The sequence below is a fragment of the Dermacentor albipictus genome, chromosome 1, assembly GCF_038994185.2.
Source record: "Dermacentor albipictus isolate Rhodes 1998 colony chromosome 1, USDA_Dalb.pri_finalv2, whole genome shotgun sequence".
In the NCBI taxonomy this organism is placed as follows: domain Eukaryota; kingdom Metazoa; phylum Arthropoda; class Arachnida; order Ixodida; family Ixodidae; genus Dermacentor; species Dermacentor albipictus.
In genome coordinates, this window is record NC_091821.1 from 67,944,608 (window position 1) to 67,971,629 (window position 27,022).

The 27,022-nt window shown below is 43.9% G+C and overlaps 2 protein-coding genes and 1 long non-coding RNA gene across 5 annotated transcripts; 2 read left to right on the forward strand and 1 right to left on the reverse strand.

Moving 5' to 3' along the window:
• The first annotated feature begins 16 nt into the window (after window positions 1–16).
• Window positions 17–3,538, forward strand: LOC135906710 (RNA-binding protein squid-like). 2 transcript variants are annotated; one of them, XM_065438295.1, is made up of 7 exons: window positions 17–262; window positions 1,376–1,416; window positions 1,486–1,613; window positions 1,689–1,841; window positions 2,201–2,465; window positions 2,564–2,680; window positions 3,205–3,538. In XM_065438295.1, the coding sequence occupies exons 1-7, from the start codon at window positions 81–83 to the stop codon at window positions 3,288–3,290; spliced, it is 972 nt and encodes a 323-aa protein (XP_065294367.1). In that variant the 5' UTR covers window positions 17–80; the 3' UTR covers window positions 3,291–3,538. The 2 variants fall into 2 exon arrangements, with proteins under 2 accessions (XP_065294367.1, XP_065294366.1); XM_065438294.1 differs by having other exon boundaries at window positions 18–262; window positions 2,564–2,773.
• Window positions 269–946, forward strand: LOC135906714 (uncharacterized). Its single transcript, XR_010565813.1, has 2 exons — window positions 269–544; window positions 745–946. It is a non-coding gene; the product is annotated as an uncharacterized lncRNA (long non-coding RNA).
• Window positions 3,481–25,345, reverse strand: LOC135906711 (E3 ubiquitin-protein ligase RNF181-like). 2 transcript variants are annotated; one of them, XM_065438297.1, is made up of 7 exons: window positions 24,943–25,345; window positions 24,803–24,853; window positions 24,635–24,717; window positions 16,334–16,443; window positions 4,688–4,762; window positions 3,889–3,939; window positions 3,481–3,589 (listed from the first exon to the last, which is right to left on the reverse strand). In XM_065438297.1, the coding sequence occupies exons 1-6, from the start codon at window positions 25,020–25,022 to the stop codon at window positions 3,904–3,906; spliced, it is 435 nt and encodes a 144-aa protein (XP_065294369.1). In that variant the 5' UTR covers window positions 25,023–25,345; the 3' UTR covers window positions 3,481–3,589; window positions 3,889–3,903. The 2 variants fall into 2 exon arrangements, with proteins under 2 accessions (XP_065294369.1, XP_065294368.1); XM_065438296.1 differs by lacking the exon at window positions 3,889–3,939 and having other exon boundaries at window positions 24,943–25,344.
• Between the last annotated feature and the right edge of the window lie 1,677 nt (window positions 25,346–27,022).

A 27,022-nucleotide genomic window follows, 5' to 3' on the forward strand; every position in this document is an offset into this window, starting at 1 on the left:
TAAGCGAAGACTGAGCTGGGTGAGACTTCTCTACCGTGTGGTCGTCGTCGAGATCGTGTGTGTAGCTAGTTAGCTCAAAAATGGCGGACGGAGATCAGCAAGGAAATTATGGTGAGGGAGATTTTTCAGCCGATGGACAGTACGGCGAGTATAACGATGGCCAGTTCACAGACGGTCAGTACCAGCAAGAGGGCGAAGCAAATGCCCAGACAAACGAAGCCGCCCAAAATGGCTCCGATGCGAAGACTAATGAGGACGAGAGGTAAATATCTCGCTGTGGCAAACGAGTGCCCATTTTTATGCTTGAATGTTTGCAGAGTTATTTTTGATGTTTAGAATGTTTTCTGTGATTTCTTTTCGTGTGCTCTAGTACGCTGTAGTTTCGTGTGTTATTTGCGCTTGTCATACATGGCGTCGGTCGCCCCCTTTGTTCCCTCTTGAGCGTTAGCGCCATTTTGTCTCAATCCTCGGTAATCCTTCAGCCCTCATTGCCATCGGTGCCCCAAAGCCTGCCCTGTCGACGGTTCTTGGTGCTACGAACATGGTTTGCCGAGTATTTTATTAGTACTATGTCTCCAGTATATTTCTTTGGCTAATGTAGCCGGTATCGATCGGCATTCCCGCCCATTGCCTTAAGTGTACTGTGACGCTTTGATGCATGCGCGTTTTCTGAAACCTTGCTACTGTTCATCACTGTATGCTCTGAATTAACATATAGTGTTAAATTTAATGGATTCTTTACAGATAATGGTGCTGCTATCTGGAGGTGTCCCCGAGTAGTGTTAACGTAACGCTCCTAAATCGGCCGGAGCGCGGGGGCCCGTGTCTACGGTGTAGGGCTCGCGCTGTGTCGCCCATGTCGATGGATGTTAACGCTGCTTTCATTTCCGACAGGTGTGCCCAGCTCATCACACCAGGAACTTGATGCGCAGCGCTGGCACAATGGTACATTTGCTGAGTTTCTCCAAACTAAGCAATGTAATCTGTGCTACACCTTCGATGACTTCAAGCGCCTCTAGTTGTGCGCCGAATGCTTTTTCTCTCCCCTTCTCTCCCACATGGAGGATTTGCCGAAGTAGCTCGTCATTACCTCTAAGCAAGATAAAGAAGAGTAAAGCCTCAATTGCAGCGACCATATACTAACTGGAATGCCATTTTCTCTAAAGTGTCTCAATTTGCAGTTGCTGCCATTTGTAAGCTTCATTTGTTGCTGTAAAAGTCTGCACTCTGTAAAAAACAGTGTTATGTATGGCTTGTGTGTGGTCTGCAAAATGTAATGTAAAGGTAACGTAAGTAGACTCCTTTCCTAAGTGATCTGTCGCCCCTCTGCGAGTCGGCAATCGGGTTAAAGTATCAATCTCGGTTTCTCTTCTAGGAAACTCTTTGTTGGTGGCATAAGCTGGGACACTGATAACAGTAAGTGCTAGCCAGTGGCGATACGTGCAGTCACCTTTCTCGGTGACTTCATTGTTAAAATTTTTGCAGAGGATCTTCGGGAATACTTCTCGAAGTTCGGCGTTGTCGTTGATGTCAACATCAAGACAGACCCCACGACAGGCAAATCTAGAGGCTTCGGTTTTGTCACATTCAATGCCAAGGACGCAATTGAAGCTGTAAGTTAGACGTCCCTTATTTTTTAAAAATCTGCGTTGTAGGGCGGGTAGTTGTTAATGGTGTTTAACATGCAGGTGCTGAAGGCAACGCCACACACTGTGAAGGGCAAGCAAATTGACCCCAAGCCTGCGAAGGCGCGCCCCGGCATCAAGAAGATCTTTGTTGGTGGATTGGAGTCCGACATGCCAGAGGCTGACATCAAGGCCTACTTTGAGAAGTTCGGTCCTGTGAGTAAAATGTGTACCGATCCATTGAGACCATAGTGTGTGAGATTTGTGGCATGGCCTCGTTAGCTGGCGCTTAAATTAATTTAGTTGAGTGAATTTTAGCATTTGCGGTCGCAAAGCTTGCGTGCGTTTTTTCAGTGCTAACCACGTGGAAAAGCATTTTCACTGCCATGTGGACGCAAATATTGTGTGCAGTAAATGTGTACTACTGTGACACAGGTCGGTCAATATGCATTCCGTGTGGTTGCCGCCGATATGCTAGCGCCTATTCAAACTGGACCTCAAGTTTGAATGGTGCTTCATGTTGCAAGTGTTTTGCCCTGTTTGTGACAGTTTAAAGGATTCCGCCTAATTTTTAGGTGGAGAATGTGGAGCTGCCATTTGACAAGGCAAAGAACCAGAGGCGCCAGTTCGCTTTTGTCACATTCGAGCGAGAAGACTCCGTGGAGCTGGTTTGCCGGGAGCCGAAGCAGAAGATTGGCAACAAAGAGTGCGATATCAAGAAGGCAACCCCCAAGCCCGATGCCCGAGGCATGCGTGGTGGATGGGGCGGCGGCGGCGGCGGCTTTGCAGCTGGCGGACGCGGTGGACGTGGAGGCAGAGGCGGCCGTGGACGGGGAGGAGGTAAGCTAGGCTGCTCATTTCTGGTAACCTAAGTCGAGGTTTTGGCTTGTGGTTTGAAATTATTCCATTTAATTCTGTGAACATAAACGTGTTTACAGGCTACCAGAACCAGGGATGGGGCAACCAAGGAGGCTATGGTGGCGGCGGCTACGGCGGCGGCGGCTATGGCCAGGGTTATGGTGGCGGCTATGGCCAAGGATACGGTGGTGGCTATGGTAACTACGACTATGGCAGTGGCTATGGCGGAGGCTACGACTACTCCGGGTGGAACTATGGCGGCGGCCAGGGGGGTTACGGAAGCGGATACGGTAGGTAGCTGGGGGTTTGCCAGATGAGAATGTATATTTGCTATTGTTGCCGCCAAGTTGCTTGTTTCTTTTATCGCTGTGTAGTTGAATAAATGTAGCCACCCCTGTTTCTTCCCAGAGCTGGCACTTGTGCCTTTTTTTTTGGTGGTGGCGGTGCTGGTAGCAGTGCACAAGCAACTTGTGGTGTAGTCAGTGTTCATTGCTCCCTAACGCTATCTTAACGCTGTTGGGGCCAGTGTTAATGCGCATCGGCAGTTGACGGTGGGGTTATTTTCTTAGCCTGCTAGTGTAGTCGGTGTTCTTTGCTCCCTAACGCTACACAACGCTGTTGGGGCCAACGCGCATCGGCAGTTGACGGGTTATTGCTAGGCAATTTGTTCTAGGCGTGGTGGCCCCGCGTTCTCCTTAATCTTACTTTCTGTTGTTTGCAGGCCAACAACAGAGTAACTACAACAAGACGCGCCGCGGTGGGGGAGGTGGCGCCGGTGGTGGAGGCTACCACCCCTACAGTCGTTAAGGGGAGCGTGTAAAACGTGATGACTGGACTTCCCATTGTGCTGCCTCCTCATATACCCCCTCATCTCCATTCAAGAAGCAAACATGGACAGATTTTGTTTTTAAGAGCGGTACTGCTAGCATCATTTCCCTCCTGTCATGTTCAGTGTTCTGCCTCCCCCTTCATCAAGAAAAACAACAAACCACTGATCTGTACATAGGACGCATTTCTTTTCACTGTTCCAGTAAAAGCTGATTTAGTCATCCAAACATGGAGTTGTGGAGTTCTTCTATGGCCTGTTGGCGCTGCTTCATTCGTTCCTGCAAAGGAAAGAAGCAGTACATTAGTGGAGAGTAATAATGCAGGGCTGCTGGTTCAGTGCCTCTGTTCGATGTGCCTTGATACGAGCTCCCACACTTGGCATATTTGCCTTGCGTGTCCCCATTAGCTGACTAGACCACAATTGTTGTGTGTTCTACTGCCATGCTGCGCGTTTCACTCGTCGCACTTTTCCATGCGTGTGGGCCCTGTTGCTTCAAGGCACGTCGGATACCAGCGGTCCCTAATTTACTGCATGCATTAATCCTGCAGCAACACTTGCTGCAACGCAGGCTCTTACGGATTTAACACTGGGTTAGGGTTTGCTTGGTTCTGGCTTAGTTGGTTGACCCTGGAATGAAAACAAGTCACAGAAATCTCTTGGGACACCACACACTGCTTTTGAGATTTCGCAGGGACACTTGGCAGCTGATAATCGCACTGGCTTGCTACACAAATTTGGTTGGAAGCTAACTGGTGTTGCAGCTAAATTTTCTCCTGCGATGCATGCATCCAGGAAACATTCTGCCACACTGATAGAAATGTTGTCTGAGGCGTTGCTTCTCATTTGAAACCCCAGAACTTCGGACTGAACTGTGCTCCTTGCTGCGGTTGTAGAAAACATGACTGGCTAACGTGTCATTTCAGATTTGAAAGTGCAATAGGGCCCAGAAAGAGCTGTGTGCACATCCCAAAAACTTCAGCTAGTATATATACGTAGGGTAGCAGAAGCACGTTTTTACCCCTTTGACCTGCAGTTCTAACTCGTCCTATACTGAAACTTGTGTAGTACAGAACTGGTGTGGTTATGCTCGAGTGATCACTTTGGGTTGTAGGAACATTCGGCCAAGTTGGTCAGGGATTGTGCCACGAGAACCAAAGCTTGCTATTTTGCGTAGTGCCAGGAATACTCGCGTGCCTTTCAAAAGTGATAGCTCGAGGCTATGTTGGAGTGCACTTGGACCTCTGGTACACAGCTGTCCTTCCAGTGGGGGAGAGCTTGGGTTTCACTTCATTGCTGAAGCTTTTATGCACTCGTGAACTCAAGCGGACTTAAATCCATGTACGCTCTTGCATCAAAAGTAATGAACATGTCTTGCCTTTTGGGCCTTAAGTTCCTCGTAGTTTGGGTCATCTGTGGGCAGCTCGTGGCGACACACTGGACAAGTGTTCACCTGCACGGTGATGGAACATAATGAACTGCTACAGGCACGTACCCAGGATAATTTATGAAGGGGGGGGGGGGGCAAGTTTTCTATGCAAGTGAGGTGGGAGGAGGGCTGCCTTTACTAGTACAAATGAGAATAACTCCCACCATTCACTATAAAGACTCCATAAACTTATAAAAGAAATAAGGTGCATCTCTGGTGCACCTGTGAGATGCACCTCTCCTGTAATAGGCAAACAAGGAACCACATCAAACGAAAGAACAATTTTAAAGCCAGACGTCGGTTGACAACCAAGGAAAATGGACTACGCAGGGTTATGTTGCTCTGCCAGCCAATCGCCGAAGCAATCAAAATTGTCTTCATGCGGCCTTTTCAAAGACTTGTCGTACTTGATACTTCCGGAGCGTCTGCTGTTCTTGAAGAGCCTTAGCATCAACGGAAAAAAATGAGGTGCAACAGACATGGACAAAGTGTATGGAGTCTGAGCATTTCACTCCATGTTTATAAAACTCCTTTCCTGCCATGGTTGCTTAGTGGCTATGATGTTGGGCTGCGAAGCACGAGGTTGTGGGGATAGAATCCCAGCCACGGCGGCCACATTTTCAATGGGGGCGAAGTGTGAAAACACCCGTGGTACTTAGATTTAGGTGCACATTAAAGAACCCCAGGTGGTCCAAATTTCCGGAGCCCTCCACTACGGCATGCCTCGTGGTTTTGGCACGTAAAGCTCCTTAATTAAATCTTCAAAAGTGTGCGGTACAATTCATTTCACTGCTGAGCACGTTTTACTTGTACAACTTCACTGCCAACTGGAGTGCAACTTGACAATATACTGTATAGTTGTAGTGAAGCAAGCATTTTATTTCGATTCAATAAAAGAATTTGGCTTTTGCCATTCCACTATAATAGGCAAGGCAAAATGTATAAATCTGTCATATAATTTTATTATTGTGGTTACTGCCCGATTTTGGGTAACAGGAAAAGTTTGAAGAACGAATTATTTGCAGCCTCACGGGAGGAACAGTGTATGGCGGTTATGAGGGCGTGACCACCAGCCCCGTGCAATCGTGTAGAGCGTAGGATGCTGCGGTTATAGACTTGCTGCACCCACTGCAGAAGGTTAGAAAAACGCCTATACATGGCACAGCAGAGAAGTGGCTACGTTGGGCGGCCCGACTGATAACTGTAGAGGCATCATCCAAAACACACAATTGTTCTCGACTTCCGGCAGCGTTTTCTCTGCACCCATAAAGAGTTTTATAAACATTGGTTAAGTTCGTTAAATATTTGCTTTTCCTTCCTGTCTGGCCTTGGCTCTCTCCTTTGGTATGTAACAATTTCTCAATTCCTTGCGACTTGTTTCTAATTGCCAATTTTGCACGAGAAGTGCTGTACAATTAAGGAAAACCAGATGAGGTAACTGGTGATGGTCCTATTGCTTATGGGTTTAAGAGGAAGCTTTAGCTCGGTTGCTCTTATCTCGGCAATCACTGCACCAAATTTGACGAGGTTTGCTGCATTTAAAAGAGAAACTTAAAATCTAGTCATTGCTGGTTTCCAATTTTTCATTTAGATCGTCAATTTATTAATAATTGGCAAAGAATCAAATTTTCAGAAAACGAAACTCAAGTTCGCAACTCTAACTCGGCAAGAAAAAATAACATCGCAAATGTGTGAATTGCGTCTGATATAGGGGACAAAATTTATGTTGCACATGAATATGAAAAAAAAAAGATCAGTAATATGGAAATACAGCTTTTGCAGAACCCTTGTACACAACTTAACAATTTCATGTAAGATATAAATTGACATATCAAATTTGTCGACTTTGAATTATCTAATGGATGCCGTTTACAGAACCGCGGTATCTGTTTTTAATGCAGAGTTATTAATTTATAAACTTTGCGAGTCTATTTTTCTTCACTTTCGAATTTTTGAAAATCCTTTTCACAAAATTCAGGCCATAATTCGAAATTCTGCTTCCAACAGTCACTAGAATTTAACTTCCTCAAATGCAATAAATTTCATTAAGATCAGTCCAGGGGTTATTTCAGAAAATCATTTTTGTGTTTTACGTGTATTTGAATAGGCCGCGTCGGAGTTGGGCCCGAGCTAAAGCTCTCTCTTAAGGGTTATTGCAGGGTTTGATGAAGGACGTTTCGCATTTTATTTTCCACCTTACCTAACCCATATCGCCGGTGTATGATTCCGAAGACCTGCCACGGTCGCGGCGAGCCGTCACTTGAGGAAATAATGAAGCAAAAGAAGTTAAACGCAACTGCCATTTTGTCCGGCCGCAACTCGTTTCCCATGCATACAGACCAGCTGACCACGAACCGAATCCCTTTCCTGGCCCCTGCATCAGTCTAAACAAAGAAGGTTGAACTAACGGAACAACATGAATGCGCGCCACCGTTCAATAGGTGGTGACAACTGAACGCATCTCAAGTTTATCGCACGAGCACCGAATCTATGAGAAAACTGGCCGTCACACCCCAGAAGATGCAGATAACTACCGCCATCGAAAAGGAGTGAAAAAGGCAGCAAAATGTTCACCGCCAAATAGCTGTCTAGTCTCAACATTGAATTGGCAGCGCTTTAGGAATGTGTGAGGAGTGGTGGCTTGTGCGGGAAGGGGGGATGCCGCCTAATTTCGGGGGGTGGTGGTGGCGGGCCCCCCTGGGTACGTGCCTAGACGGCTAACACAAGTGTGAACGGTGGGGTAGCGTATTCCCAAGGATCACTAAAAGGAAGGGGCCCTTCAACACTTCATAATTGTCTTACATTTTTGGGGTGCGATCGGAGATCGTTCGGCGTGTTTGTTCAATTACCGGTGTGCGCGATTGGCCTACTCCGTGCTGACGTCGCCAGCCGCGAGGCACGGCCACGTTTTTGGTGACGTCGAAGTGACGACATGCTTCTGTCAATCGTTGTGCAACCGAGTACCTCATCTGCTAGGCGCCGAACGCGACGGGAGTTGGGAAGTTTGGAGCGATCATCGCTCGTTACAAGACCGGCTTCGCATGGCGCTTCTATTGGATTGGATTGGATCCAAACGATAGCTTCGCCAGCTGAATAGCACGTTCAAATCCAATCCATAGTTTAATTAGAGAAAAATGTTTGCGTTGGGAACTTAGGTTGTTGCGCTGGCGTTGCTTGAGGAGGAAGCAGAGAGCGGGTGGCGGTGCAAAACGCGTTTGAAGAAATGGCAGAAAGTGAATTCCGGCATTGCTTTTGTTTCATCAAACAAATAGTGCATTGGTTGTACAGCGAAATCAGCCCCATCATCGGTGCCAGCGCGCCACTGTAATGTTGTTGCTGCCTCTTGAAAAGTGCGCCACTGTTCCCATCGTTTCTCTTTTTTCTTCTCACTGTGCGCAACATCACCTAGGAACGACGCAGAGAAACTAATAGTTATAAATTATAAATTGCAGTAGTCACACATACTACTATTTGAAAATGACTGAGCTTGAGAAAGAAAAAATACATTTTTTAGATTAAGATTTCATTCATTGGAAGATGAGAAACATTCGATTTGTAGTATACTGTCTGCAAGCAGACGACGAACGAGGGAAGTGAACTTCCGGGAAGTTCATTGCTTGCCGATTGGCTGCTCTCTCCGCCCCGTTCTCAGAAATTTTGCATACTGCTATTTTGTGACGTTGCAGCAACCAAACAGAACGCGTATCGAACAAAGATCTCCAATTGCGCCCCAGGTTTGAAGGTACCATGTGCTATGGTTAATGAGCAGTGTGGACATTGGAAGAAGCTCGGAGGATGAACACTGGACTGACATTTTTACTGCAGTACATGCTCATGTACATGGCAATTTTAATAGATGCTTTGTGTGCTCCAGCATTTAAACAGCATAGTTGTAGGCTTCAATTCTTGCTTAGAAAGGGGACAGCTGTTAAGCATTAAAAAAGAGTGAGCACTACATCCATTTCCTTCGTAAAACAAACTTTTTACATGCCTTGCGTTTAGAACCAATATCTTGCATAGATATGGTGCCTGTAAACCTGTGTTTTCTGGTTGATACGTTTCTGCATCTGCATTGTTTCACAGTGAGACAAGTCCAGCTTTCATCCTAGGCTTTTCAAATGTCCTGTCTGTATAGCAATGGTTAACCATGTTGCCTAGTTTGAACCACCAAATAGACCGGCTTTCTCTTTAAATCCTGGTACTAAGAGCACAAAGGGCTCTGAACAATGGTACTGGCATGGCCGAGATCAAATGGGAAAACCCACCATTGCACCACCCAATTTTGGAGGCCTTGGTATCGTTCTCCACCAGTGACAAGATTCTACCGACTTTCCATCTGCTGGAGGCACTGTTTACTCATGTCTAAATAAATTTCGCTCATGCACCCAGTGCATGTTACACCAGTGTTTGTGCATTCTGTCTCCATCGAAATGTGGCTGCCGCAGCTGGGAGCAAGCCCACGACTTTGAGCTGCTCGGCAATGCCACTGAGCTACCGTGCATCTACATGACCACATTTGCTAAACGAATGTGGTTTGGGAATGTGGTTTGTGGTTCCTTCCCAGTAACCACACTAGCAACGAACGACAAATTCTTCTCTAGGTGGTGAATAGGTCGATGCAATCGATGAAAAAGTGAATGCAGGGCCCTCCACTAAAATATGCTTGACTGAACAGGGGACATTAAAAGTTTACAGGGTGTGGATTCTGTGAAAAAGCCATTTCCATGTCATTGGGACCTACGGCCTGTCAAACAATGGACTATAATGCTAGCTGCACAATTCCATCACACGTTGAAAATACAACTACCAGACAGTGTGCTTGGAACTGGTAGAAATTGAGGCATTTCATAGATTATACCCTGTACACTTTCAATGCCAATATTACGAGCCATACATGAGCAGTGTGTACATGGTGGACAACTAAAATCCACATTGATAGTTTAGTACTGGCAAAAGAGCTGGTTATGTTGTCGACACTTATGACGGCATGCAAGATTGGCTGCCAGGTGCATTCTTCGGCAATGGATGTTAGTTTTTCAAGTGTGGACAGACAAGTAATTCTTATTCTTCAGGTGGCTAGGCAATCTAATTCTTCGAATTCTAGCACATAAAATGTGATTTGTGGTTAGAACTGTGGGAATAAGTTATACTGGTGTCACGCGGCTACTTTCAGTCATGATCATGCCTGATCCAGATTGAAATTCTCAACTGCAATCGGCTCCCTTGCTTAAAGGAGCCAATCGCAATCGAAAATGCGCTGTATGACACCAGGATTACAGTGCTAGAACAGAATTTCAACGAGGAGAACTAACTGTCAAAACCTATTCACCAATGCGTGCACAATGCTAGTAAGCAAAGCTACCAGCATGGCAAGGTAACATATTTCTTCAAAAGCCTCAAGAAGAAGCTTTAGCTCGGGCCCAACTCCAATGTCGCCTATTCAAATGCATGCAGAAATGCTTTTCCGAGAAGACCACTGGACTGATCTTAATAAAATGTATTGCACTTGAGAGAGAAAGCCAAATTATAGCGACTGTTGGAAGCAGAATATTGATTTAGGGCCTGAATCCTTTAAACCTTTTAGACGCCACTTTATCCTGTTGGTTGAAAACTTGCTTTCACCACATTTATTGCATCTTCAGAATCATAGAAAACATACAGCTGCAGTAAAGATTAAGAATTGTTACATCTTCAGCGAGTTTTGTCAAGTTTACAGAATGTGGACTCCATGTGAAAACTCGTTACAGGAACATAAAATATGAGAACATAGACTATTTTGTATTTTGAAAAGCTTGAAAAGCACTTATCCAGCCACTTGAAAATTATGCCTGGTGCATGACATTGCGAAAAACAATGAAAGTGAACCCGCTCCGTACAACATACTGACAGTGAGTAAAAACACCTTCCCACTCATTTTGCTAAAACGTCTTGCATGTGTTATTCAATATTGCAGGACAATTCCACTTAAAGTTGGGTGCTACACGTTTTAAATATCATTAGTTTCATCGGTGCTTTTGCTGTTGATGGACTATCTTGGGGTACACAATTGTGCGTACACAGCACCTGAAAGGATTGAAATATTGGTAAGTTTGAAAACATAGAGGCAATTAATATCTGTGCACCAAGAACAGATGTCGCAGTTCCGTAGACTGCATCCATTAAAGCATGCGAAGTGGACAATTTTTATATATCAATTTATATTTTATGTGAATTTGTAACATTGTTTACAAGGATTAAAAAAAAAAAATATGGGGTTTTACGTGCCAAAACCACTTTCTGATTATGAGGCACGCCGCAGTGGAGGACTCAGGAAATTTCGACCACCTGGGGTTCTTTAACGTGCACCTAAATCTAAGCACACGGGTGTTTTCGCATTTCGCCCCCCATTGAAATGTGGCTGCCGTGGCCAGGATTCGATCCCGCAACCTCGTGCTCAGCAGCCCAACACCATAGCCACTGAGCAACCACGGTGAGTTACAAGGATTTTGTAGAAGTCCTACTCGCATATTAGTAGTTTATTTTAGAGCCATGTATAATACATCAATATTGTCCGCTTTACATGTACTATTAGATGCAATATACATAATTGATATTGTTTTTCATTCAGTTAGAGTTGTTTACTTCATGGTTTTATTTTCTGAAAATTTGTGATTTGCAACAAGTGCCAAAATGTTGACAAAATGAATCAGAAATTGGCTAACAAGTCATTAGATCTTAACGTTTTCTTTTGAATGCAACAAACCTAATCAAATCTGGTGCAATGGTTGCCGCTGAGAAAAACAATTTCTCCTTTCCCATGCTCTTAGATAGGAGCCCCTTAAACTAAAGCTTTCTCTTAAAATTTAACTTGAAGGAAGCCTGAAACAGTCTTCGTTAAATATAGCACTTGCTCTCTGAAGTCTTTCCTATCTTCATTGCAAGCGTGCTACAGCATAATCAATGTCTGTGGCAAGTGGCTGGTCATGGCCTCTCTAAAATTTTGTATGTTTAATGGCACATAAATGCAGGTTTAATTTTTGGCGCACTTCATAACTGCGATTCAAGGGTTTTTCAAATTGTGAATTAAAATTACGGACAGGATGCTGCTTGTATGGAACTAAGTGTGTGCTATTCCAAGCTGTATGTCTTGGTCAGCACTATCTTTTCACTGCTCATAATGCAATGACTAAAGTGTCACTTATATAGTTGTAGTGTGCACTGAGAAATGCCTAAATCAAGCTTTTCCAGCAAGGTTAATTTTGTGTAGTTTCTCAGCCAGAAACTAGCTAGCTGGAAGCAGAGCATGGTAGAGTGGTTTGGGTGATATTATTGTTTCCATTCTGCATCAAGCCCTTTCATTTTTGAAATCGTGTAAACTGCTAACAGGAAGCTTTACGTCAAGGTGAACACCAATTTCTCTATTCAAATATATGTTTCATATGCTCAACTGAAGTTTGTTGCAGTTAATAGAGGATGTTGAATTCTACCAACTGTAGAAAGCAGAATTTTAATGTCGACCATCATAGATTTTAAGAAAATTGCTGAAAGTTGGTAGTAAGAAAAATGTAAGCACAAAGTTTACAAATTCATAGCTATGAACCAAAAACAGATTGCAAATCTGTAAACTGCATCTGTTAGAGCATCTCAAGGGGATATATGAACTTACAGCTTACGCAAAATTGTTGCAATGGCTATAAGGGTTTTGCCTTCTCATTAGCATTCTAAGATGGTGTGCTGCTCAGTGTGAGCTCACAGGTTTGGTCTCAGTCAAGGCACTCCCATTCTGATAGGGTGGGAATGCAAAAACGCTCTCGTACTATGCATTGGGTGCATGTTAAAGAACCCCAGGTGGCTGCTACAGCGTGCCTCAAAGTCAGATTGTGGTTTTGGCATGTAAAGCCAATTGGCATTTATGAAGCTTGTCTTGCTTGTTACTTGTTGCACAATCACAGTGGCTTGGTTCAAGTAAAAAAAATGGACGCAATGTAGCTAAGCCCTTTTGTTTTTTGGTGATGTCATCTCTCTACATGAGCTGCAAGGAGGTCCACCTGGTATTCTTACTTGCCCACTGCATGCATGCTTGAGCAGGGAGAAGTTGGCTAGAGTTTTGTGCATTCCTTTGGAAATTATTTCAGAGAGAAGTTCAGCAAAGACATCAGGGTGTTTTGTAGAGGTCACTTCAAATGACAACCCACTACCTTTCCTATCTGCACCTTTTGTACACCCTTTAATGCAAAATGGTTTATGTGCAACTTGTTGGTTGGACTGTACACCTTCGGACTCAACTGGATATTACAGCCACTATCTGAAGCTGTCAATGTGCCTCAAGATGCCATTGCCTTGTACACAAGCAACCTGATGGACTATCTCTTGGTTTGAATTTGGGCAATGAATTCAGCTGGACCCGCCCAAGCAAAAAAAAGTACATTGGTATGTGCCCGACCCAAGCCTAACACTAAAAACAGGTGGCTGGTCCAAGCTAATGTACCCATCAGATTTGGATATACTCGCTGATCTCATGTCCTACGTGGCGTGTACCATTTTCATACAAGATCACTATTTGTTACAACCTTCATCCACTTTACCCAGTCATTTACCTAGTCTTCGCTTAACTTCTTGACTGGAAGATCTTCCTCTATATATTATTGCCTTGCCATGTCATCATAGGCAGACCGTGTTTTTCTATACGGGGTCAGACCAGCTCAGTGATTAAAGGAGCACCGACATGAATCTTGTTTCTCACTTAACTCCGTAGCCTCCAGTTCTCAAGGATGCAATAGACTGGAACAAGGCTTTAGACATGGAGCAGGAAGCCAGTTACACTGAGGAAATTTTGAGGTGGTGGTCACAAGGTGTCACAAAGTGTTTCCATGTGCCAGTCGGCCTGGCGCAGTGGTTGAAGGCTGCACAGAGACTATTGCTGTGAGGTTGCTGCATGCTGCCAAATCGGTGACCTTTCCATCCTTCTTAATATTGTGTTTTATGCGAAGCATATTACTAGAGCTCAACCCAGCTCCTCAGGCGCGGCGGTGTCGCCTTCAATACCACGTGACACCATGACGTCACGACAGAAGAGAAACGGGGCTCCAACTCGCGCCGTCGCTCGCGGCGGTATATAAGCAGCTGTGCTTGCCTCTGCTACACACTCACGAGGTGAGATGCCTCCTGGAGACAGAGCTGCTCATTGGAATGAGAAGCGAATGTTGCGGCGTGCTACAGAGACTGATTTTCTAGGTGGCTTTGGCTCAACTCTTGCAAGATCGGCTGGGTGGGAATCGAACCAGGGTCTCCGAAGTGTGAGACGGAGACGCTACCACTGAGCCACGAGTACGATGCTTCAAAGCGGTACAAAAGCGCCTCTAGTGAATGCGGTGTTGCCTTAGAAACGAGCTGTTTCTAAGGCTCAGGTGCACATTTCCTTGCCGTGCCGAACTCTGCGTTGCTCGACGCTCATCGCGTCCAATGCGGGGCGCGTAGTCGCTGCGCCGTAGCTCATTGTCTTACACCCCTTGGCGGGTCGACGGGAACGCTGTCGCGTTCCACTCTTGAAGGCGAAGCAGAGTAACGCGTGAGTTGTTTCTTCATCTAGCCGAACCAAATATAGCCAAGCAACAGCAGTTCACCAGGCTAAACAGTGGTTCAACAACTAAAATAAAGGCTAGTATGCTTCGCATCCTGGGCTTAACCTTAGCTAAGCCACAGCCATTTTTTTACGCATTCAATTTCGTTTTCTGCTGCTGCGTATCAGATAATATGCCTAGATTGACTTAGCCTTCTCTCCCCTCTCATCCTGTCAAGTGCTCAGTGGATTCAGCTTCTGGTGGCATGGTCACAATGTGGGTGAACGCACGTCAGTCGTGTGCTGTGCCATGTGAATTCCACCACCACTTTCCATAAGTAGCCAATTCCCTGCTTCACATCCAAAACATTGGCACATGTCATCGCACACTCTGTATAAATTAAAATGAGAATTTTCTCACTTCCCCTGTCCATTCTACATGATGTTCATGACTTTCCAGACGTGATCTGAAGAGTCGTCAGTATTGTTTTGAGCATCCCCACAGGAATAGATTTAGTAACATGCCAGTGATGGGCTTCATCAATTAAAATAGCCAGAAAAGCATGGTAGGGTGCGCCACTAGTCTTTCAGACAGTGACAAAGTGCCGTACTGTACAGGGAGACATCATTTTTTCTGAACTTCTCCTGTACACCTGCTGTTTCTTAGACAAGCTCTTTTCATGAAGCTGCACTCTGGAGATTCATATAAGTTAAGAACAAGAATTATGTTGAACTGGACTTTCAGCTTTGACTATCTTTAACTGAACCTGATATCAGCAACCTCTTATAGCAACACCACTCTTATTTCTGATGGCAAGTGACTTTGCAAACAACTAAAGCACAACTCTGGCACTTGCTAATCTAGAATGATTTTAACTTTTATGGCCCTAGCTTGGCATCTATTCTTGTACAGATGTTTGTAATAAAAAGAAAAAAAAATTCATAACCTTTGGACTTATCAGTGTCACATTCAAAAATTTCACGCAGCTGTATGTATGTAATCACTACAGGTGGTTTTCTGGAAGCCCCCCCTCCCCACCTTTCCAAAAGAAATTCTAGCAATATGCCACAGATGGCTACAGCTGTTTCAAGTGCGAATAATTGCTTTACACTGGAAGCATCACTGGAAAGCTGAATAGCCTGTAGAGATAACTAGAGCTAGTTAAGGTTGTAGTTGTATTCGTAAGGCTGTCAGTGGAACTTTTGTCCAGCTATGATCATATAGGAACCGAGGGGTTCAATCGCGGTTTGGTAACTATACCACAGGAGCTAACAGTCACTGTAGATGGGGAATATGTAGGGTGTGTAGAGGAGTGGGTGTTCTTTTATAAAAGGAAGCTCAATGTAATGTCATTAAATGCTTGTTTATGTTAAAGCAAATAAAGGAAGGAGTGAAAGTGGAGGAAAATGTTAAGCTGCTCGCAGTGTTGTGCTTTGAAATGTGCTCAATCATTTTTCTTGTGTGTGGAATCACTATACAGGCTTCTATCCGCAACTTGTAAATTTGTTCTTGTCCGAGTTTTCCTTCTCAAAGATGTCTTCCAAATACCATTTCAGCCAGCAGAAGAAAATTCTGGCCTTGCATTCCGGGCCATATTCTGAATATATCACCTTTAGGGATATCACTTTCAAATAAAATCATTTTATTATGCTAACACACAGAAATGTAAGTACACAGGTGTCCAGAAGAAGAGTGTCCCAAAACTGGAGATTGCACTTCAGTGCACATTAATTGGCTAAGTGGATGTGGCTACAGGAATACTACTCACTCAGCGGCATTTTCACATCCTGTGGTTCTTAAATGAATTTTATAAGATGCCCATTGCTCCGGTGAGACGTTGCGCTAGAGTTGAAAGTATTCTCGCAAGTGACCTATTGAGAATGCACTCCTGCTGTTCTGATTAGAAGGTCTGATTTACCAGGAGTGGGCCATGAGTGGGCCATACCAAAAATAAGCAAGTCAATGCCTATGACTGTAGGCATTAGTGTTACAGTCTCACTGGCTTGCTGTGAAATATGTTATTAACCTAGCTTTGTTGTACAGTTTATATACAGACCACTTTCAGCCATGGAAGTATGCAATCATCATGGAAGTAGTGGCAGCAGGGCAGCTCCGTCACAACTTCTTCATGGCTAAACTCCTTCAAGCAAACAGGGCATTTTTTACCTGCACAAACATTTACAGTCACTCTCAATTCACAGAAGCCCCTTGCATGGCACATACTTGGTGATCTAAATAGTGGCTGAGCCACCTCCGTTTTGACACACTACCTTGCAGCAAAGCTGTTAAATGATTAAAAGATAGGTGCATTATTAGCATCGGTAAGTAGACTTTTTATTTTTTCTGGGTGTATTGTCCACAATTTATAATTTGACCAAAAAGTTGTGGCCTGTCTAAGGGAGTCAAACTCCATCAACACCATGAGCTGTAACCTGGGTGAAGTGCTGAGGAGTTGGGACTTTGTAACAGGTGGCAACACTGCACATGCATATTTACGCTTACAAAAATTTGTGGAGTAGATAAGCTGTCAAGACCTGGCATTAGAAATAATTTTTCATGCTATCAAAGGGCTGGGCAGTTAAACAATCGATGTGCATTTAAATCCAGCCTATAATGGCATAATGTATATTTTTAATTGGAACTTATTTTAAAAAATTGCAAAGAAAATACAGCACAATTCAGCCTGTTCAGGTGGATTATGTGAAGAAGCAGACGATACTTGCTTGACTAACTGCAACATCCACGCAGCTAATTTAGAGATTTTCAATATATATTTTTGGTTATTCTGTTTAGGGCATATGTTGAAGTTGCTTAATTAAATGCGATCAATAGGGAAATCATGTCTGCTTAGCAAACATCTGAAGACTGACCCCACTCTTGAGATATTTGTCTAATACCGGTGTCGCACATGACTACTTTCAATTGCGATTAAGCCCGGTCCAGACCAAAATATCCTGATCAAAATTCTTGCCCACGATTGGCTCCCTCTTGTAGCTTGTGCAATGGAGCCAATTGTTTGATCGTGATCAAAAGTGCGCCGTGTGACACCTGTATGACTATTTCCCTCCACACTCATTGAGAGCTTATCACTGGTTATTAATGAGCATGGAGGCCTGTTTTGAGGGTTAGCTGCTGGGATAGTTGATACATAGTACTTAGTTGTCGAGCTGCTGGGTTTCTTGCACTCTGTAGTGGGTAGCTTGAAATGATATATAGTCTTCATTTCCATGTAGTTGTTTCTATTATGTGGGTCCTATAACGTCCTGCAGAAGTGTGTCCACTGGTTGTGAAGACCCTCTTTTTTCACTGTATTGACATTGCATTCATAAATACCCATGTCTTATTTCATTAGCATTGCAAACACCTCTTCAAAGTACCCGAGCTCTCCAGGGTCTTGTGCTATGTCCAGCTGGCTTTTAAATATGAGCCCATACAGCAGAGTACATACTAACTGTTTATGACCCTCCAAGACCTCTCAATGTGCAGCACAAGCCAGCCAGAATGGAAACGTGATGGAAGTGCTACTAGAGCAACCAAGTAGAACACAAAAGAAATGTTTTCTTGAAAAAACTGCAACATGTACCTGGGCTGGTATAACATAGCAATTCCTTATGGTCGATTTTACAACATTTTTTATCGCCCTCGGCCCATGACTGGCCTATTGTGGTGATAATGTAGGCAGAGCGCAGCTCGGATCACTGACAATGCACGAAAATTGGAATAAAACCATTACATTATACCGGCCCTGGGCTTCAGCAGATTGCAGAACTGCTTTGCCTAATGGCACGTCAGCCACAAGTGTTGACTTGAGTTGTGATAGCTCAAGGGGTTTTTGAGCTAGAGCTCTTACTTTTGCAGAGCTTTGCATTGAGAGAATGGGGAACATTTTGAATATTCCGAATTTTTCTTGATATTTTATTAATTTGATATAAACGTTTGGAAAAAATGTGTTTTACAAATTAAATTTTGCATTAGTGATAAAAACTTCAGTTTTAAAACTTACACAATGTAAAAGAGTGTTTATTTAGGTTAATTTCCTTGTATGACATATTCTAATGTAATAGCTTTCTCACACACACAAAAAAATATATACAAAGGCCTCATAAAATTGGAGTTTTTTTCATAGTAGGGGAGAAAATTTAAATGTGCTACAATATACATCAGTGTTCCAATTAAGTCTATAAAGTCACCCTCTAGTCGTACAGCATGATTTTTGCTGTAACGCCAATGCATGTTTTAGCAAATCTTGAAAGCGGTGCTACATCTCGAAAGCGGTGCTAGCCTTAGGATTTCTGCTAAACACACATGGCTTCGTGCATGGCTCTAATTTTGCGATTGCAACATGTGCCCTAAAGTGAATAATTAAAAGGCTAACTGGTGAATCTTCTTTAATTAGATATCTAGGCACTGCTATTTCTGGTGCAGTCACCTAAAAAAAATTCTGGAAAACGTGGAACAATGCTGTCTGGCAGTGGTGTTGATTTTAAAAATATGTTCCAAGCAGTGGCGTAGCCGGGGGGGGGGGCTTATAGGGCTTCAGCTCCCCCCCCCGAAATTTTCTCGTGCTGTCATGCACCGCCGACCAAAACAACCCCTGGCGCAGGAAATCACTCTGGATTTTGCCTAGAATGTATTTTTCACGCTCGAAAAGAGAAGATTGTGAACTCGGGCTGGATTTCGTGGCAACGCCCATGCACCTGGAGTCACATAACGCAAAGAGCCCCATCTGCGCACAAGGTTTCAAGACCGTTTTGATGGCGAGCGGGCTCGTTGAGGCATCTCTTGGATGCCGCGGAATCTACGGAGAGCATGGATTTCAATTCCGAAACTTCATGGGTATAACGATCGCATAAACTTTTGATGAGAAAGGTGCACTGACATTTCCAAAGTCGTGCTTTAGATTTTATTAATTATTAAATTATGGGGTTTTACGTGCCAAAACCACTTCCTAATATGAGGCAAGCTGTAGTGGAGGACTCTGGAAATTTCGACCATCTGGGGTTTTTTAACGTGCACCTAAATCTAAGTACATGGATGTTTTTTTTAGATTTTCAATTCCGGATTTTGTGGGTTTAATGTTGTCATAAACATTTGACACCAAAGGTGCATTGACTTTTCTAAAGTCGTACATCAAACCATACAATGAGACAAGCCAAATCAACACACTATCAGACAAGTTGACAAAGCCTGCAGCGAGGTCCGATGAGACGAAGCGTTGTGATGGTTCATTTGTGCCTTCATGTCACAGAAAAGAATATCAACATTTCTTTTCACCTGTGCCAAAGCATCCATGTCGAGACACTATATAAAGCCAGCAAAGCTAACTACGTTCTTATTTATTTTTTCTACTTTGACTTTTATTCACGAGGTCACATTGAGCCTCTTCAATTTTCTTGTTCTCACTAAGCGCGGGCTGCCAGAGCCAGCCAGAGGTCATGCATTCTTCACGTGTTGTCCTGACAACCATGCGGCGCACTTCGGTGTGCAATAGTTTTTCTCTGGCCGAGTGGATTTTGGCCTTACAGAGTTTTGGACACCTTCTGGCTAGCTGACGACAAAAAGAAGCAATGGTCGCTCGCCGCCACCACTGCAAGGTCTCGACGGGCTGCAATGCGTTCGCTTGAGGGCATCACTTTCATTTCGATGTTATCGCAACCTCTCTGGAAAGTCTTTTGTCTCGCCAGTGTAAGATAACGACCAGCATGCATATGGTTCTCTGTGGACCAAGCGTCTCACGTTTCCTTTGATATTTCTTTGGTAGCCACATTAGGTGCCTAAAGTAGGCATTCGAATGTGGCCAACATGCTTTCCTTCGCGTTTTTTCATTTCGGTGCCCCCTCCCCCCCGCCCCAAAATGTTGTGTTGCAGCGAATCGTCGCATGGTGGAAGTTCGATTTTGTTACTTCTTTTGTGGAAAGGAATGGGCCACGGCACTCTTCAGTTGCCGGATACTCTGTTTTATTGCAATAGCAATTATATAGACACTCAAGGTGCATCTCTGTTGTCACCGTCATGTCCCGTACGAAGCCCAAGGGCGATAACATCGTCACCACGCGCCGCATGATTTATGTGTGGGTGAAAGCATAGGTGAGGGGGGTGGGGTGAGCCGACGATGGTGGGTGGGCAACGGAGAAAAGCGGGGAGGAAGCGCGCCGCATCAGAGCGAGGGGAGGGAAGTGGGGGGGGGGGGGCTTAGGATTCTGTTATTTGTGAATCTGATTATGCAACATGTTTATTTGCCTTGTTTGATGCCATATACAGGGTGCTTTAGCGAACTTTAGCCAGAGTTTAAAATTATGCCGATGCACTTTAAGACAGCACGACCAAATGCATGTTGGTTCCTTTTGTATGCAGTGTGTCATGCTATTTCTGTATTTTGTTTAATTTGATAATTAGTCAAGATTAATTAATCTATTTCTGAAGCAACGAAGCTAGGAAAAAAATTCCAATTAGAAAGTTGCAGAGCGGTTTGCAAAATGTTTGAATAAAGAGTTTCTGTCTTTCTATTAGGTATTAGTTTTTTTCAGCTTACTGCGGATGCCCGCGAAAAGAAAAAAAAAGAAATACACAACGTGACATCCCCGCTTGCGCGTCATGATTTCACTGCTCCCAAGCATTCTGCACACAAACAGTCATAGGTATGCTGCCACTTAAGAAGCGACAGGGCAGCGGCGCAAGCGTTGGCTGTTTGATTTAAGCTAGCAACCGTTATTGCTCGCGCTGCGTAAAGCGACGACTGACTGACGTGGCGGTGGGGGTAGGTGGTAGTTCCAGGCAGCGATAAACTATCATGCATCGGCTGTTAAAGAGCGCGAGAAATTTCATGATACCTTTTTCCAACGAGGAAAAAGCAGACATGATCCTTGTCCTAGGAGCTGCAAGCGGACAGAGACGTCAGGCTGCAAGAATATTTCAAAGTTGGCACCGGGGTATGTGACGGAGCCGGATGACAATATTCATTACCTACGAGTCGCTGAAGCAAACCAGAAGCTTCACAAGAAAGAGGTAGAGAACATCAGTCATAAATAATGAGGTTCGCTCCAACGTTTTGTCTTTCATGGCGGCTAATCCACACGCTAGCAAGCGCAGCGTGGCGCACAGCTCGGTGTGTCCAACTCAACTACCTCGAGGATTTTTAAAACTGCTCGACTGCACTCCAATCATCTGCAGTTGCATCAATGCCTGCAGTCAAGGGATCTCCAAAAGAGACTAGACATTACGAATTTCTTACTTTCTCACCAAGGCACTCTGGACTGACGAGGCGAACTTTTCCCAAAATTGCCAAGTAAATATCCACAACGCACACTATTGGAGTGAGCAAAATCCCCACTGGCTAGGAATATGCCGCCACCCATATCAGTGGTCTTTTAACGTTTGGTGCGGAATATATGACAGCACAGTCCTTGGCCCAGTGTTATTTAACAACACTCTGACTGGCATTAGGTATGTAAGTGAGTTCCTCAAAGGGCCGATTGAAGACTTCTGCTGCAACATGCCACTAGCCCGGCTTGACGCAATGTGGTATCAGCGTGACAGGGCCCCAGCCCACACCTGCAGTTAAGCATGAGCATGGCTTGATGTTACCTTCCCAGGGCAACGGATAGGACGAAATGGGCCTGTCCTGTGGCCAGCAAGGTCGCCTGGCCTCAGCCCTCTTGAATTTTTCTTGTGGGGCTACATTAAGGATCACGTAAACACGACGACAATGACGACTCCAGAAGCCTTGCTTGAGAAGATAATTGAAGTCTGCCACATCATTTCACAGACGGTGCTCAAGGCAGCAACAGCGAGCCTTGAGCAGAAGGTGACCTCTTCGCTGCAGAAGGTGACCTCTTCAAACACTTGCTGGGAAAGCGCCCGAAAAATAAATGTAAATTCAGTGAAAGACGGTGTCTGGTCATTCAAGATACTCTTATTCTACCATTTTCATCCTTCTGAAAACTGAGTTTTTTAAAATTTAGGGATGTTCAATTTCCTAACAGCTATGCGAAGTGACGGACTTGTTGCTTCCGGAAGCAGCACAAGCGATAACAGCTTCGTTTGCTTATCGCTATAACGAACTGTCGCGAAGGGAGCACCTCTCTGGTATAAATGGGACAGCCAACATCTACGTCGCTGCCGCCTTTTAAGTGGCAGCGCGCCTATGGCTGTTTGTGCGCGGAACGTTTGGGAGCAGTGCAATCACGACGTGCAAGCGGGCATGTCACATGGTGTTTTGTATTTTGCGGGCATCATCAGTAAGCTAAAATACACTAATACTAAATGGATAGAAATACAGAAACTGTTTATTCGGACGTTTTGCAAACCACTCTGCAACTCTTTAATTGGAATTTTTTCCCTAGCTTCGTTACTTCAGGAGATGGTTAATTAATCTTGACTAAAAATTTCATTAAGCAAAAATACAAAAAAAATTGCGTGACGCACTACATACAAAAGCAAGCAACATGTATTTGGTCGCGTCGCCTTAGAGTGCATCGGCATATTTTTAAACTCTGGCTACAGTTAGTTGAGACACCCTGTATGCACTACCCCGCCGTGGTTGCTTAGTGGCTATGGCGTTGGGCTGCTAAGCACGAGGTCGTGGGATCGAATCCCGGCCATGGCGGCCGCATTTCGACGGGGGCGAAATGCGAAAACACCCGTGTACTTAGATTTAGGTGCACGTTAAAGAACCCCAGGAGGTCAAAATTTCCGGAGTCCCCCACTACAGCGTGCCTCATAATCAGAAAGTGGTTTTGGCACATAAAACCCCATAATTTATTTATTTTTTTTAACCCTGTATACACTGACTTTTCCTTAGATACATAGATTTATTGGAGACTTATACGTATACTTAAATATCTTGTTGCAAGGTTTTGTGGATACATTCAGTGAACTTTGTTCTCAGTGACACTATTTTGCCCTTTAACAAGCTTTATCTTCGCATTCGTGTATTCTATCGTATCTTAACATTTCTAATGTATATTTTGCAGAACTCCTGCTTTTTATATTTGATCTCTGTTGCGACTATAATTTCGGTGCAATTACAATACACAACTGGTGACAGCTGCTCCTGTGCAACACATTGAAATGAAGGACAGCGTCATTGAGATTTATCCCTGACGTTGCATATGTACAAATATGTAAACAAGGTTCTTCAATGACAAAGTTTAATTAAAATATTTGTGCCCAACTCGTTCATTTCACGGCCTTTACATTTATCATATCAGCGGCATGCACTGCTTTGCTGATTTCGAAGTGATATAGTTCTAAAGTTTGTGTGATATTTTTTTCACTTATGAATAGATAAAAAAATGTGGAAGCATTGATATCAGTTAATGGCACAATTTTTGGAACATACCAATATATTCCTTAATGAAAAAATACATATTTTCTTTGTCAGTGCGCAGCGTCCAAGAATTAGTTTGCAGCATCTTTGGCTATGGCAATGCAGTTATTATTCGTGTATTTGATCCCTTGACAAATTCTGTAAGGAGCAGGCCGAACTCCAACGTGAGCCCCCCCCCCCCCCCCCCCCCGAACAAAATTTCTGGCTACTCCACTGGTTCAAAGTATTAAAAAAAGAAAATTGTGTTGTGCATGAATAGCATGTTAATGCTTACAAATTAAATCAATCTCTTTTTCTAGCATGCAGATTAGCTTTCTTTCTTATAAATATACAATCAAATTAATTTGAACAGGACTAGCACTGCAAACGACAAACACTTTTCCTGGAACAAACATTGTGTTTTCGGGCATACATGCAGTGAACGCTGCTGTTCAGCAAGCAGTACTCATTTGAAGTTGCAAAAATGATTGATTCAAGCTATGATGTAAGCAAAGGTGACTCATGAGCACTTAAATAGGTGATCCATGTAGCAGATGAAAGTTTCAATGCTATGAACCACTGTTGTTTACGTTACGCGTATTTAACTGCACAGCTAGACCATATACCCATTTTATACGTAGCCAGGTAGTATGTGCCATAAACTATTGCTTATGCACATTAAGTTCACAGGCACCTTGCCAGGCTATCTTGGAGTGCGGCCAAACTAGATGTACTTCTGACAGTACTATGCACAATACATTTTACGTTTGTGGACGTTTTCTTTTTTATTTCCTTTTCTGTGCAAGGCAGACATTGACGCATGCAATAAACGCATTTGGTGTAGTAGGTGCCCTTCAATGTATTATTGCTTGACATAGGTGCCAAATGAATATTGTGCAAGTGTGGCACTAATTCAGTGATATTGTTGGGCTACAACAATGAATAGTCAGCGACCATATTCTTTAGCATTCTCTATTGCTATGAACACTTCGTTCATTAGATATAGTATTCTTGTCCCAAGTAGCAATATATGCCGCTAAATCTGCTTACCTGTTTCGTCAACAGGGGTCCGTTTGAGCGACTTAATTGCCTGCTTGGACGCTGGCGGCTTGTGCGGCTGGTCAGGAAATATCCTAGTAGAATATGTACAGGTACTTCAGTTCGCGTTGCAGCGAATGACGTACGTCAATATCGTTAATGACAGCGACATTCGCTTACCTATGGTACTCCATATCAAATCTGGCTCCGAATCCACCATCAATTAGCAATCTACACGGAGAAATACAGCAGTTTAAGTACTGGCCTGCGTAGTTGTGCAAGTCATCGCGTTACGATCGGTGCGTACAAAGTAGCTGTACCTTGCCAGATGAAGCAGGTGGTCTGGTTGCTGTCCTGGGCCCAACGGCTCGCAGTCGTGCTCATCGAAGTACGATGCCATTGTTAACAGCTGATGGCAATTTTTTAATGAACAGATCTCAGCTGTGGTAAAGACTGCCGGCTCACCACGCAGAGGAAGCGTCTGCTGCTGCGCGTGCTATGCTATGCGAGCCGAGCACCTCGCGTGAAAACTTCCTTGCCATCTTTATTTCTTTTTTTAGGGGAAAAAATGTTTGCTACTATGCCGACACTTGTTCAGTCGCCTTTTATTTCTTTTTGTGGTAATGCTATAATTATTTTATATACTTTCACAGGATGTTGTATTTGTAGTAAGGAGCGTAAAAGAAGTGCTGTACGACCGTGCCTGAACCGGGCTGTCTGGGCTAGCGAAGTTTTGAAAAAAAGAGTGGGAAACCCTGGCACTGGGCATTGGTAGCATCTCCGTGGTAGCATCAGGCCCCGTACACTCTCAAGTTCAATTAATGGCCACAGAGGGCGAAAAAATCGACCGCGCGCCGCTGCTAACAAAGCCGACCTAGTAGCATCACCTCGGGATTCGTTCGTTAGTTCCAACATTTCCCGGTAGAGTCGTCGTAATAAGCGCAATTTTATCTTACAAACTTTCTCTTACAATTACCGATGCATTTTCTTTTACATAAAAACAGGGCAAAATTATCATTGCTAATTAGATATTGTACTCTTTGTTAGTAAGTTTATTGTTTCTTCGCCATTATGAACGCAAATAGCGTTCAGCATCATCGATCTTTCACGTGACCTCTGGCCTGGATTTAAAATTTTTACCGGTATTTCCGAGTGCACGGCGGCACGGATTCATTCGTTCGTACACTCAAGACTGGTTGCTTCTTTGTTTCTAAAACTAGTTTCTTGCGCTTCTATGTAACTTGGGGTGAAGTTACGTGTTTGCAAGCGGACATGTAAGCCCGGCAGTTGGGTTTCGGTCGTGAGCCATTCGGAACAGGTCTGCATCGAAACGGGAGCTGGATTTTGCTGCGGCTGACAACGGCAATAACGGTGAGTCGTTTAACACCGCTGCTTCAATCGTTATATAATATCTGTCTCATTACCTTCCAGGCGCGCACAAGTTAACGAACTAGATCCTGCATTACATATGGGCAGTTAGGATCTCAGTTGCTGTTTCCTAAATAAACCTTTACTTGCGAGGCTGTCGTTTGGTTTACACACACAACCAGGAAAGAAAGAGCGTTATCGGAACGCGCGTCTCATTTTTCATGTTATTGTAGCCGTGGTTGTAGGTGACTGAGTAGCCTTATCAATATACAGATTAAACTTTTTTTCGAGTCGGCCGGCAACGTCTTTCGTCCACAAAACCGAATAATCCTTTGGTAAAATGAAGTGAAAGTACAGAATTTAATGTATTAAACAGTTGCAAGCATGATACCCATATTTCGTACTTGTTGGTTCCAAATGTTCTTGCTGTTCAGATTGGTTTACCGTAGGGCATTTATTTTTGCAGTAGTGAAGCGGTGCATCACGTTCGTGGAGAAAAATAATGCATCAGTTCTAATAGCTTCATGACTTTCATGCATTTGCTTGAGTAACTAGCAGTGTGATCACTTCTAGAGCATAAATGAACCCACAAATGTTCTCATTTGTGATCTTAATAGTACTTGCGCTGTTGACATGCATTGTAGTTAGGCAGACATCAATTTTATGGGCAATAGCAATATTTATTTAACATGCTGCTTAAGCACCCTAGAATAGACAGTGTACATTTGCATGTGTTCTGTAGTCGCAAATCATTACAACATATATGTCACACCTTTTTGCATTTCATATTGCAAAACTTTGCTTTTTCAATTTTTGATTCAGTCAAAATTTCTGTTCCAGACATGCAGTAATGAGGACGGCACCAGTATAAAGCAACACACTCCACGCACTAAACAGAAGCTGCTGCCTGCTACGACAAGGTCATTGTGTGGACATTGGCTACTACTACAAGGTAAACAACATATGGTTCAGAAATAAATATGTTTGATCTATGCTGTATTGGCTTGCCGTTTGCAGCAGATATGAATGTTT